At 34.6% G+C, this 22364-nt stretch overlaps 1 protein-coding gene across 3 annotated transcripts; it reads right to left on the reverse strand.

Annotated features, from left to right (window-relative positions):
* Positions 1 to 715: 715 nt before the first annotated feature.
* Positions 716 to 21938, reverse strand: LOC113508386 (bestrophin-4). 3 transcript variants are annotated; one of them, XM_026891389.1, is made up of 13 exons: positions 11415 to 11785; positions 10020 to 10130; positions 9305 to 9476; positions 7081 to 7283; positions 6301 to 6469; positions 5680 to 5925; positions 5175 to 5408; positions 3811 to 4036; positions 2914 to 3061; positions 2387 to 2478; positions 1731 to 1910; positions 1135 to 1259; positions 716 to 983 (listed from the first exon to the last, which is right to left on the reverse strand). In XM_026891389.1, the coding sequence occupies exons 1-13, from the start codon at positions 11495 to 11497 to the stop codon at positions 861 to 863; spliced, it is 2112 nt and encodes a 703-aa protein (XP_026747190.1). In that variant the 5' UTR covers positions 11498 to 11785; the 3' UTR covers positions 716 to 860. The 3 variants fall into 3 exon arrangements, with proteins under 3 accessions (XP_026747190.1, XP_026747188.1, XP_026747189.1); XM_026891387.1 differs by having other exon boundaries at positions 5148 to 5408; positions 11415 to 11780; XM_026891388.1 differs by lacking the exon at positions 11415 to 11785 and adding an exon at positions 21495 to 21938 and having other exon boundaries at positions 861 to 983; positions 5148 to 5408.
* Positions 21939 to 22364: the final 426 nt, after the last annotated feature.

The raw sequence follows: 22364 nt of genomic DNA on the forward strand, positions 1-22364 counted from the left end.
TTGTTTATTTTATAGATACCCTAAAAATATGCACACCTGCGGTTAAATGTAATGGGTTGAGATCACAGGTTGGAGAATCTAGCCTTTCTCTGTCATCAGCCTAGCCTTTTTCCAACTATGTTGAGCTTCCAGTTTAATCAGAGTCAGCTACTTAAAATGTTAACCATATATAATTACGAGACCTTTTACATAAGTGTTTTGCTTGATTAGATTTTTTTTCCAATACAATTTACTGTAAATCAAGATGAAGTTAACATTAATTTTCTTCTAAAATTTACAAAACAATAAGAGGTGTGGGAGGGAATCCGTATTTGAGAATGTTAGTGTGCGAGTGTAATGTTATAGTGAAGGGTGTGTAATGTCATTGAATGTGTGTGACAGGAGCTTGTTGAGTGAAGTATGGATATGTTATTTTGCTTTTGTTATTAACTTTAGTGTATCTTCATATTATGTTAGGTTTATAGCCAGCTCCTTGATTTGTGTATGTGAAAAGCGCAGCCGTCGCAATTCATCAGCTCAGTTGTTAATAAAAATGATCGAAGTACTAGCGAGTCGCCTAGACGAATATTAAAGTATGGTTACAATGCCCGATGTGGCCAAAATCACGAAATTAAATTGCATGTCATGCTCGTGTTCAGGCTTACAGGCTACATTTTATTACACCAGCCAGGTATATCAATACTATCAAAACTTTAATAATAATAAAACAAAGATAATGGTGAAAATGATTTATATATTTACATTTTTAATATCAATACATCCAATGCACCATTATTAGTATCACATTTTGCTAATACTGAACTGTGCTGAGGTGTTCAGAATTCCGCGCCTTCCCACGGAAATATGAAGCTTTTGCTATGTCAAGTAGTGTTTTCTTTGGGATCATTCTTTGATTTATCGTCTTTCTTCTGTGCTGCTGCTGATTGCGATAGGAGGTCTTCTAGTAAAAGATCATTGTCTATTAATTCCATGCTACCCGTTCGCTGTAAAATAAGAGATAGAATGATAATAGGAAATCTTAAAAAAAAACCTTATTATCTCGTGTATCGAACTACAAATAGGCTAATCTTGACGTAAAGATTCAATTTACTTTTGTTATGCTATATTAAAATTATTTGAATGTGTATTGTTTACCTGTTGTGCGCTCACAGAGCGCGCCATAAGTTTCTGAAGGTATTTATCACGGCGATGTTGCTCGCGTATGCTGCGCAACCGGTTGAAGTCCATGTCTGGATCTTCTCCACCATCAGCTTCGTCCACTGAAAACACCCACATTTGAATTAGGTATTTACTATAATAATATACACTCAACGCTCATTAGCACTTGACTTTTTTACCAGTTGTTTTTACAAATTTCTTAAATGTTAACGAGTTGTAGGTATTATCCCTACTTCCCTACTAATATAATAAATGCGAAAGTAACTCTGTCTGTCTGTTACGCTTTCACGTCTAAACCACTCAACCGATTTTAATGAAATTTGGTACAGAGATAGAGTTGACCTTGAGAAAGAACATAGGATAGTTTTTATCCCAGATTTTTGAAGAGTTCTCTTGGTAACGCGATATAACCGACCTCGACGCGGGCGAAAAGCTAGCTCTTTTATAAGTGTACTTCGCAAAGTCATTTCCCAATCATGTAAGTTTGGTAATTTTCAACCCTATCTCTAATTCAGTAAGACGAGATGTAGTATATAGTATTTTCGATCTGGTCACCAATGCATGATACTTACGCAAGGTTTGACTACCAGCGGCGCTGAGTGAAGGGCCGACATCGCTGTCGAGGCGCGGTCGCTCTGCCGGTATGCTGAAGGAGTCCTGCGTAGTCATGGACTGAGCAGTGGGGCTGAGGTCGCCCGCCGCGCTGCCTACTGCGTTCCATGGCGTCGGCGCCGATGATGACAACCGTCCGTCTGTACAAACACAATAAGTACGGACTGTAGACTTTATCCCCGCTACCAAGTATAAAACCAAAATGGGGAACTAAAAATGTTCTATTAGAACAAATACAAACTGTACGTGATGTAAGTTTCTTATCCATTTTGTTGAGGTGAGAAAAAAAGACATTTTATTGGTTTTGGGGCGTCATGATTGGGCCTTATTTGTAAATGTTTAATGAACTAGTTAAGGACTAGGTCAGCGTGCGAGTAAAATACATTATGGTAATAGCAACCGTCATCAATTCATCATCCCAAGCTGAAATCTTCATTAACAATATTTAGCACGTAAACTACAAACTACACATATGTTACCTTGTAACAATTAATTATACAATGATTAAGTAGTCATTTTCTATGAAATTGGCAAATAGTACATCATGTTTTATGCGGTAAAGTTTTCGTATTAAAACAAAAAACAGGAAAATCTAAACAAAATAATTGCTACTTACTGGAGCTGTTGTTATTTGAATTCCGTGAAGGCACATCTACTGGTTCGCTCGGTGTGGGAGGTACTTGTGTAAACAAACTCATAGCTGTTGGCCTGTAAAAACAATTACAAGTTTATTGTATTGTAATGGTATCGGGCCACGCAGACAACGAATGCAATACTTATTGATTTCACGTAAAAACACTTCTGTTTTTAGTTCAATCATAACAACGATTTCCCGATTTGGTATTGTTTGTAGCTCTATTCATCTTAGTTTTTATAATACTGCTGTTCGGTATACGAACTAGTACCTAGGTGCAGTTGTGCATCGGTGTAAAAAGTAAAGAAAGAAACATTTACTCTTTAACTCATATTTTCTTTTGATCTGTTTCTTATGAACCTTGACTTGCATAGTCGACAGTCTATACATCATATTTAATAACATCCTCATTTAATTTTCCTATTTCTAGTCACGACGTGCTAGCTACCAATTGTTACGTCTTCACGTCGTGTTAATATAATTTACATCGTTGTTTAAATGGAACCCACCTAGCCTCAGGTCGTTTCCCCATACTTGTGATGGTTGCTTGTTCGTCGACCTCCTCAATAATATCATTAGCTATCTTCATACTGCCTCCGGCGGCCGTGGCGGGCTTGTTCAACGTTGGATTGCTGGCAGATATCATGAACCGAGAACCTGGAATGTATGTGATTATAATTATCGTACTAATTGGATAATATAAGATACTTAGATATAAGCTAAATAGAAAAGGAAATTCATGATACAAGAGATTGCATCTAGTTCTCATAATTGTAATATTTACAAAGACGACAAGATGGATAGGATATTAAAGAAACCATTATACTTAATAGGCAAAAAACAAAAGATCTCCTATAGCAATAAAATATGCTACCAATCGTTCAGTCTATAAATCTAACTGATGATATGCATGTAAGATAATTAGCAGTAAATTGCTCAGGTATGTAAATTCCATGAGATTCGTTCGAGATATATCTACATATTGAATTGCTAAGTAACAAGTTATCGCCTGCTAAACAACAATGACTTTTCAAGGTAAATTATACTCTGTATCGCCTTTACAGTTTTAACGGGTGTATAAGAACTTCGATCCAACTTTCATAACTTTAGGCGAGTTCTTAAGATGTTTTCAAATAAGTAATTACTGTGAGTTTGCAAGGGAAATAATATATTTTCTTTTCCAGTGGAAATCTTCATGGACGTACTTTGCCCTCGGGCCCCTGGCCCGGGGGAAGGCGAAGGGGTGTGCCGGACTTCTACCGGCTAAAACCACTGAAATACTTCCCCGGTTCCTTTAGTAGGGGGCCAAGCGGGAACGCTTTCGCAAACTACCGCGAAATAGAATTAATATCTATATCAAACTTCAGTGTTGCTTTAAAGTTGTGACAAAATATAACGACACATACCACCACCATCTGTCTGCGACCCCGTCATGGGTCTTTGGTCGTCTTTTGAGAATAGCCTCTTTAGCATAGAAGTAACTGAATTGGTCCGCGTCATGGGGGTCTGTTGTAGCGACGCCATAGAGTTTGTAGAGCCCATAGAGTTCCTATCATCCTTCTTGCCGCGCTTGCTGCCGCGGTTCACGATGAAATGGATGCCAGAAACAGCATCGTCGTTCATTTGCAATTGCTGTTAGCATAACAAAAACATAGTTACATAAAGAAAACGATGTATTGTCACTTGGAAAGAGAATAGTTATAACAGTAAACGGAATAGTTTATCTAAAGGTAATGCATTTGATAAAGAACAGATATCAATCTTTTTGTCAAGAGTCTTACTTAGATTACAATTAAAGATAAGATATTTACGAGATAGAGTTAGTAGGAAAACAAAATAAACTATGCCTTATTATATACAGCGACATAATGCAGTAGAATATGAGCAGTTCCAACAAAACGGACAATTAGCATTGACAGTGTGAAGTAAACACCAAGACATCAAGTACCCACAAATACCTTGGAAAGTATAAGCAGCGTACATCGTCACACGGCAACTTACATCGATAGAATTAATTTGAATTCAATTAAAAATAAGTAGTAGGGAACTTGGTAACAATTAATTTCAAATCATTTATAGAAATTCAAAGCGTACATAGGAAAAAAATCCTTTTCAATTATTTTCAGTCGGACTAGAAAAAAATATTAATTAACACTTTACACCTAAGTTTATTGCAGGTATGATAAATTTATATCAGTTGAAAATTCATTTATAGAACGACACACATTGCTGTTTTCCATTATATAATTTTCTATTATTATTTAAACTACAAAACAGTTAACATTTTAATTCTATTCAGTGTGTTATGACAATTTAACAAAACAATTACATACATTTACAGCACATTTATTACGAGGTTAGTGATAGGCAGTATAAAGTAAGAGCATAAATAATATAGTCAGTTAGTTACTATTTTATGATTGTCGTTAAATATACATTGTTAGAATATACTATATTTATTACCATATGATTCAAACCTATAAGTAACTATTATTTGTTATTGTGTCATTCACCGCAAATAAAATAGAGACGTTACCAAATGACGGTAACGAGTAAACAACCGGAAAACCATTCCAAAATTAGAGTCTTAATTAAATGAAATATTTAAAACAGTACTAAATCGAGGAAAATGCAAGTAAGTAGATAGTTAGGAAAAATGGACCATAAACCTGAACACCTGAACACTGCGAAGCTCCATACAGTCCGGGCGTGCAGCATGCTCATAATAGGGGTCTAAACGAACCTCTGGGGGGTCGAACTTGTAACTCACGGTGTTGGAGGGGTTGAGCTCGTCGATCTTGACGTTGGAGGGCGCGGAGAGGACCATGCTGCGCTGTCGCACGGGCACGGCCACGCGCGCCGTGGACGGCTCGGGGTGCTCCTCCCGGTTGTTCTCCGTGGCGATGGTGTAGGGCAGCTCGGACGGGAACACCTCGTCCCAGTACTGGTCCTTGATGAGCTCCGGGTGCTCGTGGTGCATCTCGTCCACTATCATGTATGATACCTGTCACGCATATGTTTTATACTTAGAATACACTTAAAAATTTCTTTCTAAGGTAGAGTCAACTACAGGACTCGCTTAACGCAATCGGATAACTAATTAATTTTCTTTGTGAAGTTGATGTGTCTCTACCAACACTAAGTAGATGTGAAGCTTTGGTGGTCTTAAAGCTCAAAAGAAACTCATTGAATTGGACTGCGAAAAGTTGTAGAGAATTTCTATTGCTATGAAATTGTGGATAACACATCTGTAGGTACTAAATAATTCACTTTACCTGTAAATCTCTGTCGATCAACCAATTCACTTCAAAATCATCGTCATCTTCGCCGAACGGATTGATAAGCGACTCGGCCACTTTCAACCATCCCATATAGAAAAAGAACTCTAGCGTTGTAAATATTGGAAAATATAGGTCAATATTGCTTATATTGACTGAATCGTTGCGTTGTAACTTATTGTCAACCCATTGACTGCCCAATGCAGATGTAATAAAATATGAGTATACTGCTATTGTCACTACCTGTAATATAAGAAAATAATTTTAAATTGCAGAGGTCAATCACACCAAACAGTTGTGAAAGCAAGACAGCGCGCTACATGGTGTAGAGCGGCGTCTCACTCCCACAAACACGACAGTCTTACTTTACGAGTTCCAGTAAAATGCCCTCAGATGTGATGCTGTGTGTAAGCGGTATCAGTGAAACGGCAATTAACGCAAAATATTGAGTGTATTTTTTTGGCTCAACCACTCAAAATGTAGGATATGGATCACAAGATGGTTTAGAGTTTTAGACTCTAGACCCCAACACCTCCCCAACTTGGCGCCCTGGGGGGGGGGGGTCGTCCCACCATGACGCTGGCACTGTATGTATGCTATAAGATAATGGGCACAAACCTGAGTATACACTAAAGGTACACTAATAGTGTCGTAACTAAGAAGAAGTCCAGCCTGTCCTCTAAATTTGTTCAATTCATCTATAATAGTTTTAACGGCAAAATCGTCTCTTATTCGGCCCTCCTTGCGAGCTCTTGTCACTATACTGGTCGCCCATACTATTGGTAGCCTGGAATTTCAACGTATTCCGTAAACAATAGGCAGTAAATATTATTAGTTATTATTATAATATGATTAATTTAATTCCTGGTAGGTTATCAGTGAATTAACTGCGTGCGTATTATGTGTAACACACTCTGATAATTCTGATAACTTTAAAACTACTACCATTATTTTACGTGTTATCTTAAGATCTTATTTTTAGTAAATTAATACGAATTAAGTCAACTTGCCGCTAATTTTGTTAATCGATGCTAATTTTTAGACCATTAAGGTAATGTTTTAACTCGTTTCTTTCCTCGTTTAAATACAGTTTAACATAATACATACAGTTGTCAGCAATTGTATGGAGAAAAACAAATTGTGTGTAACAAAAGTGTGACTCATTATTTAGTATCTATTAGTTACTTAATATAATAATAATTTGAAAAGACGCAAAATTATATTTAGCAAGCGTGAATGAAAGGAAAAAAAAAATTAAATTTTATTGTTCAAGATATCAACAGATAAAAATTCGAACCACAATCAGTTATAATCCTAAATATGTAACAAGTTTGTTACAAGTTAAATCCAACAACCAAAAATACAAAACACAAGTAGTAAGGCTGTAAACAAACTTACCAATGTTTCGAAGGTTTAGGAAACTTATCATTCAGATTATCAAGGATCATTTTCTCATTTTCCAACAAGAGACCAGCATCAACGAAGTTGTTTAGTGTGGGGAATCGTTTCTTGACCCTGGGTGAGATCATCGTGAGCACCATCGTGAGGCAGAGGCACACGTACCGCACGATGGTCCGCCGCATCAGACGCCCGCGCTCATCCTGTCCTCAAATTGCATCAGTAACTAGGCATATCCTTTGGTACTTTACATCAACATACTGAATCTACATTACAGTTCATTACATATTACGAACAACTTGGATTCTTTTAGCTACTACAACCTATTTGATATTTTAGTTTAAAACGATTTGGTAGTTCTGACGGTTTGTCAAGGTGTCAAGGCACCAAGCAAATGTTCCAAATTTTTTATAGTATGATAATTTTACAGATTATAAATTGTAGAGACAAGTTCAGTAAAAAACATTATTTTCTATTCCACTACAACATATTCCTACAATCATGTTTTTGTTTATATTATGGTACGCTAATAGTTCATTAATAAGAATTTTATGGGTGCTAGAGTACTTGTAGCTCCAAATCATTTTAATTTTATTGAAGGCGTTAATTATAGAGTCCTATCCGTGTTATGATGTCATTGGTCGATATATATTTTTACATATGCAAATTTACGGATATTTAATACACAAATATTAAAGAATTCATTATTTTGAACGTGGTTTTATTAGAGGAGCTGGATTATTATAGGCACAGAATATACATAGATTAGTTCAACGTTAAAGGTAACAGAAAACTTTCAGATACATAGGTATCTGAAATATATCAGTTATGTTTTCCGAAGTTTTGATAAATACGTAATTTACTGTTGATCGTTTTAGTATCACGTTTACTTATTTACAAGTCGATCTACCTCTTTCTGTCTGTCTTTATTAATTAAAACGTAACTCTACCTACCTTTTAAAATTTCATACCGACTAACTAAAAAAGCACAAAATGCGGGAAAATTGATTATAAATACATTGATTAGATAAACTACAATAGTATAACTACTAATAGATTATAGTGATAAATATATTTCCGCAAAATATATTATCACAAAATTCACAAATTTTTACTATCACACATTTTATTATAGAACACAAGTTGCACACGTCATATTTGAAAAGATAAGATAACTCAAGATTGCATGTTAACGTCGACGTCTTGTAGGTCTGAATAGGAAAATAATGAATAATAAATTACACATATGGGGAAGTCTTTTGTCGACACAATATGGAAATACGAGTACATAGAGACTACTCTATATTATGACTACTTGCTGCTAAAAATAATCTATTTCTATAAATTACATCATCACATATAATTATAAAAGTTTATACATGTGATTTTTACAGATGTACTTTTGGCGCGACGCGAATCACGCGAAGCGAACATCAATCAACGTTTTATCTTGGATTTTCTAAAATGATGAGTGTTACTTTAATAAATTATGCCAAATAATAACTTAGGTTTACGACTGACTGAGCATAAGATCACAAAAATTGTTAATTTATCCACTCATACTTATATATTAGAAACATTATAAGAATATGTAGAGTCGCTTGGTACGAGGGAAGCATGGTAACTACTCAATACGGTCTGCAGGGAATAATTACGGTTAAACAAAACGATACTGAAACGTGCATGCATTATAAAATTACACCTGAATCCACTAAATACTCACTTTTAACACTACATGTAATAATTTATAATATACCCTTGGGCGTTATTTTTTCTCTCCATTGGAACCGTTTTTAACAATTAGCTTGATTGTCAAAAACGCCTGTAAACGTATGAGGACAATCATTTTGCTAAATAGATTGTTCTACGAAAACAATACATCATAATATTTTATAGAACTACGATTACTATTAGTTTTGTCATCATCAGATCATAAAGTAGTGTTGTAATTTTGGCGACTCATCTTTTCTAAGTAGTCTTACTCATCTAATAAAAACTATTAGCGGAAATACCTTTCGAATTTCTACTTTGAGCATATTGGATATAGTTATAAAAGCAAAACGATTAATCCTTAGTAACACAGTAGTTCAATACAAGCAAGCGTGTATGAAATAACGACAAGCTATGTCAGTCATCTGTAGTAGCAAAAGAATTTTTAAATGACAAATAATTATAAAAAATACCATAATAATAGTTTACTGCAAGTTCAAAGTTTAGTACATACCTGGCCATGTATAGTTGCTGAGACGAAGACCGCGATCGAGTCAGGCCAAGGTATAGTTGTGTATTGATTCCACCAGCGGTTCATTACCACAGTAACATAGAACCCTAATACGAACGACAGAGGGATCACATTCCCATGAAAACTGCAGTAGTTTACAACGCCCTCAAATACCCTGAAAGGAAAAAGTGTAGGTAAATAGTACACATTGTATTGTGTAGTGACTTGGCTAGACAAAATGTATTTGCTTTGTAGAGCAACATTGATACAAATTAACAGAACAATTTTAGAACATCAGCGTGCGCATGGTTCATAATCACTGAGAATGGTCATTTTGTAGCTACGTTATAATTTACTATAAATTATAAACGACCTTACAACACGAATATCTTAGCGTTTTTTTGTTTCATTCGCTACGATATGGCTCAAAACTGTTTGTAATTTTTTGTCTACTTTCGACCTTTTTCAGTAGAAGATTTGAAATGCTAATCAAGCTGCACGATTAACTGCTACCGGTGACATCATACACATGTGTAACGATGTTATTCCTAATCCGTAAGTCGTAATTTTCTCATTTCCCGGTACATACACACCCGCACTGAAATGTATCGTAAGGTTTCTGTGAAAGTAATTAAACTAGCTTTGTATGTTATGCTTTGATAAGCACGGAAAGGGGTCTAAGGTAAAACATTTTTATAACAAGTCATAATTTTCTTACCTTTTGGAATGTTCATCTAATAATAAGCGGTAAGTTAAATTGAGCACGTAATATAAAAGCAGGAACACTAATAGGTCGAGCCAAACTAACTTGTAAATGCTCCCTCGCCATCTGAAAACAATACCATGCATTTAAAATACTGCTGAACATGAATTTACAGTCTTACCAAAGAACGATATAGTTTTGTTTGTTTAGCTCCATTAAAATATGTTTTAATTAAAATATATCGGACGTTAGATCTGAAATTAATTACTTGCAAGATAGGGAAGTGCAATAATTAGACTGAAAATGCACGGGTCCTTGAAAGCAATTACATTATTCTTCATAAGAATAAGTCCATAGTTAATATGTAAGGAAACTATTGTATCGGTATCATGGCTATCGTTTATTAGTATGCGTATAGCTGTTTTATAGCCTCACACTACAGTGACGATTACGTCATTCGTGATTGAATCTTGTCAAATATAAGAGGCGAAATGGCATAGCCTACTAGCTTAACGTATCATCAAAAACATTCCATCGCATTACCATAGGCATAACTTGGTTTTTATACCTTATAGCATACCGATTTTAGTGAGTACCAGAACTAGAGGTAATAAATTGAGGGGCCGTATTCGTTGCCAAGTGATCGCATGGTTAAATTATTTATACAAAAACCACAAACATCATGTAAACGCTCTGTTAACATCAAAGAAAAAAAACATAAACATTAGAATAATTATACCAATCAACATTTTTCTTTGCTGTTCCATTCATTCTCTTTAATGTAAACATGCTGCGAACCGTTTCATCGCACAGCAAATTTTTTATCAATTTCGCAAGAATGTTTATTGATCGGAATATGCTGCTTCTAAAATATATTTCTTTTGGGACTAAAATTAGTTTCACAGAAATTTTGAGTAAGCTTTGGTAGAGATTCGCCGTTCATTAGACAATGGATTAATTTATCGCAAGTCTTTACACAATAAGTTCCAATTGTATCAATTTAATCGCGTTGGTGTTAAGTTTTGACCTTGGCTGCAAAGATACAGTTGTTGTGTTTGCCGCGCAGCACGCGATCAAAGCTAAACACACCCGTTATTATGATACAGAGAACTGACAGAACTGTATCATGTTCAACAGCTTCGTGATTGTTCGAGCCTAAATAGTCTGATAAGATGCATCCTGATTAGTCATTACTCACGGTCATATATATCACTCCAGAATTCGCTGAGACGAGAGTATTTTATATAAAAAAATAATGCCGATGGTTTTATTGTTAGCGGTAACTACCTTGAAAATTAATGTTGTATCGATTAAGTTCTTTGCTTTCCTTAATCTTCGTACGTAATAAACTCAATGAAATATTGAAGTACTTACATAATTATATTTTACAAATAACAGTTGATAACTTACACTAAGAAAAATACTCGTTTCGAATGTTTCACTTTGTATGACAAGGCATCATAAAATGTCTCCTCTGTTTCACGAAATGGCATTTTGAATCAGAACTGACTACTAACTGACATTATATCATTTATACAATTCAGACACTGTCCACAAAAAGTGCGACGCGCGCGCACCTGAACACAACGTGGTTGTTCGGACTCGGAGTCCGACTTAACTCACTATATTAACTCGGTTTAAAGCGTAGCCACATACAATAATACTGATTCGTTTAAATTGTTTCCTTTTTGTCGTCTTTTTCAACCAGCCAACAAGAGAAACATACTTTATGCATAGACACTATCTTTCCAATGCAAATCACCAAGTCTAATTAACGACGCGGTCTGTTTAAACATTATCTAAATAATAACAATCGCTAAATACTTTAAGGTCATTACGAGACTTAGAGGCAGGATATTACGTCATTCTGCGGTTCGTTTTGGTTTGTGCCGCAGTGTGGGTGGATCTGTAATGTCATCAGACAAAGATGTATGCAAAATGATTTCATCACGATCGAAGTAGCCAATGGATATGGACTGAATTTCTAACTTAACTGTAGTGAATATGTAGAGTAGAGACCTTGATGTCGAGGTGCTAGAGGTGTTAGTTAGTATTGGTATCACAATCGCGTACATTTGACTAGCCATGAATGAGTCAGATAGTCTGACTACAAACACGAGAGTCAAATACACGCTAATGTGATCGGAACAATTAGAGTACAGATAAAAGCAACATGTCGCACGCAAAACCTATGTGCTACATTATTGTTTAGTTCATGTAGTCACATAATAATAACACAATTTGTACAAGACAATATGTGGTCCAGTCTTTGATACTGCATGTAGCATAATTATTATATCACCATTTTCACAAAGTCAAAAAAGAAAACGACTTACATACATAATGCATATTTATAGCTCTACATTTCACCAAAAATGTAGAGTAAGAGGAATTTAATGAGCGAGGGATGTTAATATTTCGAAGGTGAACGTTAACATTAAAAAGAACTAGATATGTTTAACTAATTATAATTCGAGTGCTCTATACATGAACGCGGATAATGTACCAGCAAAACAGAATAAACTAGAACTAAGTTGTTACATAAAATCAGGTCTACAAAAATCTGTCTCAATATTATTATGTTTCCAGCGTGCAAATATTTTTACAGCATTTTCGCTACTCACAATACAATTATTAAAAAAAAACTGAAGGTTAGAATTTTTCGATTAAGTATGTATGAATTCGTAGTGATTAAAAATAAATTATAAATTGCATTGGTTCACAGGTAAATTCAATGGCAAAAGGAATTGGGACATGGATCAAACTTTTCTTGTTATAGGGACCTAATATTTAGTTGTAATTTAAAGTAGGTGCATCCGGAGTTACCTAAGGTTCGTGACCCCTGCTCAGGCCTTTGTCCTGCCGATTTGGCGGTGTTCCATAATAATGCAATATTGGGAACGCTGAAACATGACGAATTTTAAAGTGCTTGTACTACATTATAGAGCGCCCTTGATACTATTAACACTGTGGCTTTGTTTGGAACAAAGTCTCAGAAAGTTCTATGAATTAGGATAATGTCTTTTGCTTGTGACTCTTTAAAAGCTTTCGTATTCCTTGAAATTCACAAAGGACGAAACATTTGCATAATATGTCTAAATAAATTACATATCCACGGCACTTTGGTACAATGAGAACTATGAAAACGTCCTAAATTCATAAACAACACTCTAATTAAGACAACGAAATAAGCCCAAGGGCGTACTCGTGACGACAAACAGATTAGACTGCAAACAAAGCATCTGATTATGACGCGTGAGAGTAGAAAGGGTTAAGGGCCTGGCTGTTACTAATTTAGGACGGCGACACCGTACTTACTTTCTGTGCAGGGAATTGCTTGCGTTAGCTCTAGACACTTAGCTTACTTAAAACTTTGCCTTAATTGCCTACATTATATGTGTATTCTCTCTAACTCATTTGAATTGTTTAATTTACTTGAAACTACAACTCTTTTACGTATATGTTTTGGACAATATTCCCGTGCAAGAAAGTATTTTCGAGGATCAACTCAGTGCATGGATCGCCAGTGAATTTTGGGCTTTATTTGAATTGATTATTGACTTTCTGATTCTGTTCTATTGGATGAAAATTCATTTTTAAAGGACATTATAAAGTAGGTCATAAAATTCCAACTTGAAACTTGCTTGTCACATATTTGATTAAGCTAGAATCCAATAAATTAGCTGATAGTCAAGTTTCTATTTACTCAGTTACGAAGCAAACAATTTATTTGAACAGTATTCATTTCGGGTTATTCCCATGAGTCACTCAGACAATCGACGAACCTTCAGATAAAATGTTTTAAGTGAAGACATAATCGTTTCTGCCATCGTTGCCTTTCGAACATCATTAAGTCTGTGTTATAGTGATAACACACCTTTTTGCACTTTCAAAAAGAGTTGTTCTTTATTACTATTTCCCACTAAATACTTTTCCTCGTTATTTAATATCCAGCCGGTCATTACCAGCTTGTGTTCACGTGATAAATGGCGCTTTACCATTACAACTAGCTGCCTATTTATTATGTTTACGAAGCGAAAAACTATGTATTGTTTACTTTCTTACGCCTTGTGTGATCGTGTGTTTATAATAAGATCCCAGCTTATTACAAACAGTTTTTTTAAAGATATATTGAAACTAGTCTCAGTTCTCAAATTTATATCAAAATTCTTACATAATGTGTTTATAAGCTTATTTTTTAATGGGCAAATTAAATTCTACCTGGATAGTGTTAGCCACGGGTTTCCTCTTTCAGTGTATTAGGATCGTCAGCATTATGGTGATAAGCACGAGCTAACTCAAAAGGTTATAAATTACCTCAGGTCATTATCGTTGATTAAAGTTCTTCAATGTAATCTTGATTAGAACCATATCGCGATGTGTTTGCGAAGAGAAAATAAGCTACTACTGTGATGTCAGAGATAATTAATAATAGTGAAGCACGTATTATATTTAACACTATTTTCTACTTCGAGAACTCGCACTAATTCCATTAGATAGACTTGTAGTGCGTATCGTGATTCTTTTAAACCTACGACGTTTTATGTAATGTAAACAGCTCACAGTTAAAAGATATAATGTCTATTGTTTTAGTGTTTATTTCTTCCTTTAACAAAATTAACCCAAACCATAATTTGAAAGTATTGTTTCAAGACTCTGCAGATTTAGGTATCTAAGCTTTTTCTATCGCACCTTGCGAATTTTGCATATCCTATTACCAAACCACAATAACAACATCCCCTTATCTGTAGTTTGTTTAGCATAGAACGAAGCTTTCGCAAATGATGTCACCAACAAAATTTCCTCCGCACCTTTGGTAATCAACCTTGCCCGGGTCATAGACAGACCCATTGTTTTACTAAGCCTTGAACAAATAGCACATATCACACAGCAGCAGAACCAACCTAACTTAGTACCAAACAGAAAGTTTGTTTTCCTCAAGAAAACAGGTGTGTTTATGGCACACGATTTGCCTTCGAAATCATGGTCTTTCTAATTCTGTATGTAGCATTTGTATGTGTTTCTTTTAGTTTACATCTGGAATTTCTCATTATGCTCAATCATTTAGCCATCAATATACGATTAGGACACTTAAGACTAAAAACTCCAAACTTGATCGATAGATCAAAGGCTTACTCTAAAGTTGTGGAAAAAATTAACGGAATGATCGCAGAACTGTTTTAATTAAAGATTTTCCCGTTTTTTAATACTTTTTAATTATTTACGAAAAAAAGGTGTTCGTTCATATGTTCACAGAAATCCAAAGCAATATTATGCAAATCATTCATGTTGCCTCTGCAGCCTCCTAAAGAGTATTAATGAAAAATGCTCGTGGGATGATTTGTTTTCATAATTACTTTACTCCTCTTTTTTTGTTTATGAATGTTTACGAAAAATTCTCAAAACTTGTTAAGACTTCTTAAGTATTAAATTGCGAGAGAGTTACAGGTATTTATGCGCTGTGGAGATGCTGATCGTATTTCATGAAGAAGTACAAAAAAGCCTATGATCAACCGAGGACTAAAATAGTACCATTGGAGTAAAGTTACGACATCATTATTTTAATCAGGTTTTGTAAGGTCAGTGAGGATTAAGGTTTGCCTTGTGAGCAGAAGACATAATTACAATATAAAATACAATGACACAAAACTAATAAAAAACGAGTTAGAGTTGGCGAGACAAGGAAATTAATAACAGAACTTGAATAAATGTGCCATGAGCTGATTTTACACTCATTATCACCCAAGGTACAAGTAAAAAAGTAAGAAAAAAAAGCTTTGTTCAGTTGTTCTTTTCTTTGGAATCAACATACTCGTGAAGACGAATAAAACACAACCAAACTCGATGGGGTACTGTCAGTTTATTGTGGACATAATATCTAATATCTCCTATCTGCCTTCCAGCTTCAGCTTTAGACCAGATTAATGCATCACGCACCAGTTTCACGCCATAAACATAGGCAGGCAAAATATAAACTCAATCGGAAACCAGGCAGTGGCCGTAAGCTATATTCCAAGATTTGGTTGCAAGCAAATAAAAGGTACTGGCGAAAGTTAAGAAAACTTTTATAAGCACAAATTGTACATCAATAACAATAATCAACACAGATATATTCGAAGTAAAGCTCTTGTACTTAAAGTGTTCAGTGCAATGTACTCTACAAAGTAGGGCTGGAAAGTGCAGTAGGGTGCACTGAATAATAGATGTCCCTTGCCTGGCAATTACGTACACCATTCCGTATGGCGATTGATTTCTTCGGAAAGTTCGTATACGTCGGGAACGGTTGAGACTTCGATACTAACTAGAAATGAACACCACTTTCTACGGTTCAATACTCGTCGCGTATTGGTTCTAAACTAGGCAAAGAATAGGGGAACCAACAAATATATGTCAAGTGTATTTTTGTCCAAGATTGAATACTTGAAAGATTTGGTCTATAAAGTTTAAATATGTTTATTTTGGAGAAAAGCTTAACAAGAAGGCAAGTGACTCCAAGTTTCACATAGACAAGGACATGAAAAGTAGTTTGGAAGTAGGTCAATTTTGTCAGTAGAGCTATCATAATAATAATTGAAGATGTCAATTATAGACCCGGCGAAACAATTTGATAATGTTTTCACACTTAGGTTCATTTGACAAGTAATGAATTAATTATTCAATATGAAAGCAGGAAAAGTAAAAAGACGAAGTTCCGTAAAAAAAATGTTTTTAAGAAAAGAATTGATTGATTGACGATGTAAGATTTGGGTGTTATTAAGTTTAGGTATACGTTAAAATCTAATATGAGAAAGTGGATTTAAAAGAAGAATACATAGTTATAATTAGGCAGTTGCACACAATTCGAGTGTGCTCAGGAAAATCAATGAGAGAGAGTTTAAAAAAGGTAGGACGATGTCTCATGATAAACCAAATGTTTAAAAAAGGTAACGAATTTTTTTCCATTATTTTATTTAATAGTTTATCTAGACACAATAAAGTAGAAAAGGAGAACCAAAAAGCAAAATCCTACTTATTTCATAAGAAATCTCTACCAGCAGTCCCAGACACTAGTACCTATGGAAAAATAAATTGTTTGACTGGTAATCAGCCGAAAATAAATGAATTTATAGTAGTGAACGTATTTAGTTTTGACATCTGATAAGGGAATTACTGCTCCCCTTTTCACAATTTTAAGTTGTTTTAAGTTTACATAGTTTTTTTTAAAGCTCCGGGTCACATTTTAATTTTTCTTAGATGATTTTGGTTTTATGGCTAATTGTATTTCACTGCTTCCTCTCTCCGAATACAATTACTTTAGTATAGTCCTGAAGTACCTACCATAGTTAAATTTAAGTAAAAAAAAAACTTCTTCCTTTTATAAAAACTTTGCACTACAACCGAAGCCCGAATTCATATTTTTTTTAGGTATTAGTATAGGTATATTATATGTAGATTGCATTACTCATTTACGGACACAAATGACGTGATAGATAAGGAATTTTAGTATAGCTTTCCTATCATACAGTTACGATGTAGTACATAAATGGTATCATAGATTAACTAAATACCGGAATTAAGTCGGTGTTAACTTGTACACGTAAACAATGGATTTCTTTCCGGTCTTCCTCTTACAATAGGTACTCATTTCCACCTTACTAGTTTCCAAAATTAAGATAGATTAGCACATGCTGAATCTATTATTTAATAGGATTTGCTCATTTTTATCACCATCATATAAATGTGTTTAGTAACGCCAATATTATATAACGATATTCAACAGGTTTTAGCATTCAATGAAAATAGGTGCGAACATTACAATTGTTCTTTATTCATTATCTACTGAAAATGTGTATCAGATATGATGCAATCAAGCTGCCTATCATGACGGAGCTGCCCCACCTGCTTGCGTTGCTATATTTACCAGACAAACACACATCTTCGTAAGGCCAGTCGTGAAAATGTTCTTTTCTCGCGTGACACATGATAAACTGTATGATACTATAGTAAACATTAGTCATTTTCAACAGTGCGAAACAAACGAGCAACGACTAAAAGAAGCACAGAAGCACACTGTCGTAATTTTCTAGTTACATTGGAATTGATAATCTAATTTCTGCAGAGCTGCGAAAGAATGAGACGAAGTCATATTATGCGTATAGTTCTAAAGTCAGCAGTTGCCGCAGAATATCGATCCGCAAGAGCGATGACCTTATGAAAACACCTTTAACTCGACTTCTCAAAAACGTACGCATTATAAAAGGTTCTTAGCTCAGATTTTTACACTGATAAATTCACAACCAACTATAAAGAGGGACATTTAAACATACCCCTTCAGGACACATCAAAGCTAAACACGAGTAACAGGAATATCAATCGTCGTGAAGTGTACTGGTACTCTCTGGACGTGGCTGATAAAGGATTACTGTAGTCTTCTAATTGTCCTGTGTTCGGTGATCGTGAAACGTTGATAACGCAATAGTATCGTGTACATAAAACAGTGCACCAATGTAATTAAGGAGCTCGCGTCGAGTTACGTCACGCTCTACACTAGAGTAAGACTAGAAGTTCCACACCATTTATCTTAAGTGCTTCCTTACATTGTCTAACTAATAAATACTTGTTTCAAAACTTACGTAGCTTGTTAAAATAGATCTCGCTAAACTTTATTTTAGTTTAGGGTTTTTACTGATATGAATGTTCGACTGACTTTATGAATGAACAATTTAGTGAGAAATAAAATGACTTTGGCAAAATCAAACTAACGAATAATTAACTGAACAATTTGGTTAAGCCGAACCTATGTCAGTGCACTTAACGTAATTACCCATCGATCGAAGTAATTACCACTTGAAGATAAGCACGTGTATCAAAATACACGGCCACGGTGTGTTAAACACTAGAGCTTTGATTGACTTCTCTGAATAATGATGTTTAGCTGTTTTGAGTTTATTAAACAGAGAAAGAGCAAATGACCCCAGAGTTTATTTCGACGTTTCTTCTCATTGTAGCCAGTTAGGAAATGTCGACCCAAGCTAGCTTACAAACGTCCAACAAAAGTCTCTCCTATTCACAAAATAAATGATGTCAAAGGGGGACAAATTTGCCCATTTTAATAAAGATTAAACGCCTTAGCAGGCTGGAGTGTGGAAAGGCCTTTGCCCTAGGGTGAATCAGAAACGGCTGATAAAAAATGTTTAATATCAGCTGCGTTACTGTTTATGAGACCGGACATGCCAAGTTTTAACTTTTTTATATTCAATGCGCATCGGTAATCAAGAATGATTTATGTATTAGGTACGTTATTTGTGTTGGGTAGTGCGACATTGACAACTTTATACAATTAAAGAAGTTGGCAATTTAAGAATGAAGATATTTGAATGGAATCTAGAAGTACCTACGAGCTCTTTTTGGTTGAGTAGAAGTGAATTTATTTTTGTGGATCAGATACTGAATTGTAGACTAGTATTTTCATAGCAAAAGGAGCTTAAAAATATCTTTAACATATTTTTATTATACTTCTGGTATACTGCACTGGAATTAAGTTTCTAAAATGTTCACGTCGAAGCTATAGCGAAGAAGATGGAAGGAGGAGGAAGAACCTCAGTTTTTGAAAAATGTTGGAAACTTAGACTGGTTCCACCATTTTTGTTCCTTGAAGTTTTCAAGGAATGTAAGGTGTGACGATAATGTAACAAGCAGTAGTTTCCGCAATGTTTATCTTTACGTAATCCTTAGATATAATTCCGTTGCAATGTTTAAAGATAATCCAGTTATCGTTATATGTATCACATTTCTAAGATTTGTTCGTTTATGTCATTTGATAAAAATCTCACTCACAAGGTTACAACAAGATGTAAACAGTTTCAGTAAGCAAACAAAGCGGCGTTTTCCATTGACGAAACAAACACGCGACCTTTGTAGGGTAAACGACTTGCTTTACCATGAAAGTTCATATTTATGAATCAGGAATTTTAATAATTTCAAACTTAACGTTTGATAGAAATCAAGAGCTGTTCTAAGCGTGTAAATTACTTTTGCAGTATTTGTAACTAGAAGCCTCTCTTGAATATACCCATTTATTTTTTATTTTTCTTTCAACTAACATGAACAAAAACAAATAGGTTTACAAACAAACGAAAAAAAATCTATAGTTCCTCATTCAAATCGTGAAATAAACAAAAGCACACACAAGATTTTTCTCCGCGACCTCACGCTTTATATCAGAGTATTAATTGATCATTTTTAGAAGCATAATTAGACGATGAATTCGTCTGGTTGGTACTAGGTTTAGATGTATGGGTACCTAATAGTTAAAATACCAGTTATTTTGTCATTGCCACAAACAATGTATAACCGCGGACATCGAGTTAAAATTGTAAAGCACCTATACCTAATTAACTAAGGATGAGTAATTAACATCCCATTTTAGAGCTTACGTATGTTTCAGTGATTCATTTATGTCACTGCTGAGAGTAAACAAAATCTCATATGGCAGGCAGTGTACCAACATCATGAATAGAAGACTTCTGATAAACAGTGAAACCTTTTTAGATGGTTACCTATTTCGGAAGGATTGATAGCGTGCACGTACGAATGCGTGTTAATTATAGTTTTTTTACTAATTTAGAGGTCAACTTGCCCTTGTCTGATCTACGATGACTGCGACCTCGCAAGTCTTGTCAAAATCGTTTTAGATTCAGATAATCAGATGCCTACAATCTTACAAATAAACAGGTCGTGGTGCTATCACATGTGGAACATACGTGTCTAGGCATTTATAAATATCGAAAGTATTTATTATGACAAAAATTGAACTTTCAGAAAAGCTTTTTGCTTAATAAATGCAATGCATTTTTATTTGTTAAACCCACTATACGTAGTGGAGTTATCGAAGGTCTTTGGAAATTTTCGTAATAAAACAGACTCTTTATTATGAGTGTATTAAGAATCGACATGGAATACGTTAATTGCAGATTTTTGCAGATGCAGATAGGTGCCCTGCACAATGCACAACTGGGAGTATTTTTTATAAGAAGAAAAAATAATTCCTAATTGCGCGCAAAATTAGAAAATTTATTATATATATTCATATATAAATTTGCATTCCATAAGGTTAAAAAGATGTTAAAGAGGCTTAAAGCTAGGAACAATGTTATGGACCCTGTTTGGAATTCATTATTTAAGAATACTTAACCACCATATTAAGTAATCCTTTTGTTACAAGTGATTTGTTGGATCCATCTTCGCCCCCAATAATATAAAGGCACCGGGAACGGGACCAACGTATTCACAAGGGTGAAATCGCGGGACACAGCTAGTTATTAATGAACTTTTGTCGTTTAATCTGCCCAACTCTGATGATGAGTCGTTGTCTAAATCACATTTATTTTTAAATAAATAAACAACTGCTGTTTGTTACGAGCCTTGTAGCAAGTAAATGAGCTTATTATACGTAAAAAGCTTGATTAGGATTTAATAAATAATCTTATAATTATCAGTAAGTTCACTCACCTGTATAGTACTTTTAGAAAAGTTCCAAATCCACGACAAGTGGCTACCTCGCCGGTATAAGTGACAGTCATGTTTAGTTTATTTTGTCTTTATTTGTATTGTATATCACAGAAAGAAGATATAATATAAGTTTGTAGGTATCTTATATCGATGCTCAAAAATATTTGTTTGATTTACAAGAATCATAATATTTCAATATTTAGTTTTCACTTAGCACTTAGATTTCTTCATAATTCTTAATCAGTTTATAAATAAATATTTATTTTGCTTCTGATACATTTAAATAAATTAAAAGTTTGATGGGAATTTAAACTGCGTGTGTGTTTTATATCACCGCTAGTCGCATTATAAATCTCACATGATTATTTTACGAAAACAAAGAAATAGTTTTGTTACACACACTCCCGAACTTCAAACAAACACTGCCGTCACAATCAACATGAATGAATGGACGAACTTCGCTTTGCTTATTTGACACTTCAAAACTGATTCATAACTTCACACAATATGTTTTATGGTTTTGTCTGTCTGGCATAGACTTTAAATTGATATAAGGTATTTAATGAGATAGAGAGTTTAACGTGCATTATGATGTAATTATTATCATCCTATAATTTACATATTAAGTAGTTAACAGTTACTATAACTTTTACGTTAATTCACCCTGAAACAGTATGTCTCCACCCTTATAACGCTAGAAATATTTTTGTTTTTGTGGTTTTTCCGAACTGAGTGGTTTAGGCAATAAGTTTGCTTCTTCTGTTTTCAAATAAAGTTAAAATAGTTCATTATAATTTAAGTTGCGTTCGAATCATTTTTTTAATGTAACATATTGATATGATTGTGTCCCTCACTAAGTTCAGTGTGACC

The sequence above is a fragment of the Trichoplusia ni genome, chromosome 2 (assembly GCF_003590095.1).
Source record: "Trichoplusia ni isolate ovarian cell line Hi5 chromosome 2, tn1, whole genome shotgun sequence".
In the NCBI taxonomy this organism is placed as follows: domain Eukaryota; kingdom Metazoa; phylum Arthropoda; class Insecta; order Lepidoptera; family Noctuidae; genus Trichoplusia; species Trichoplusia ni.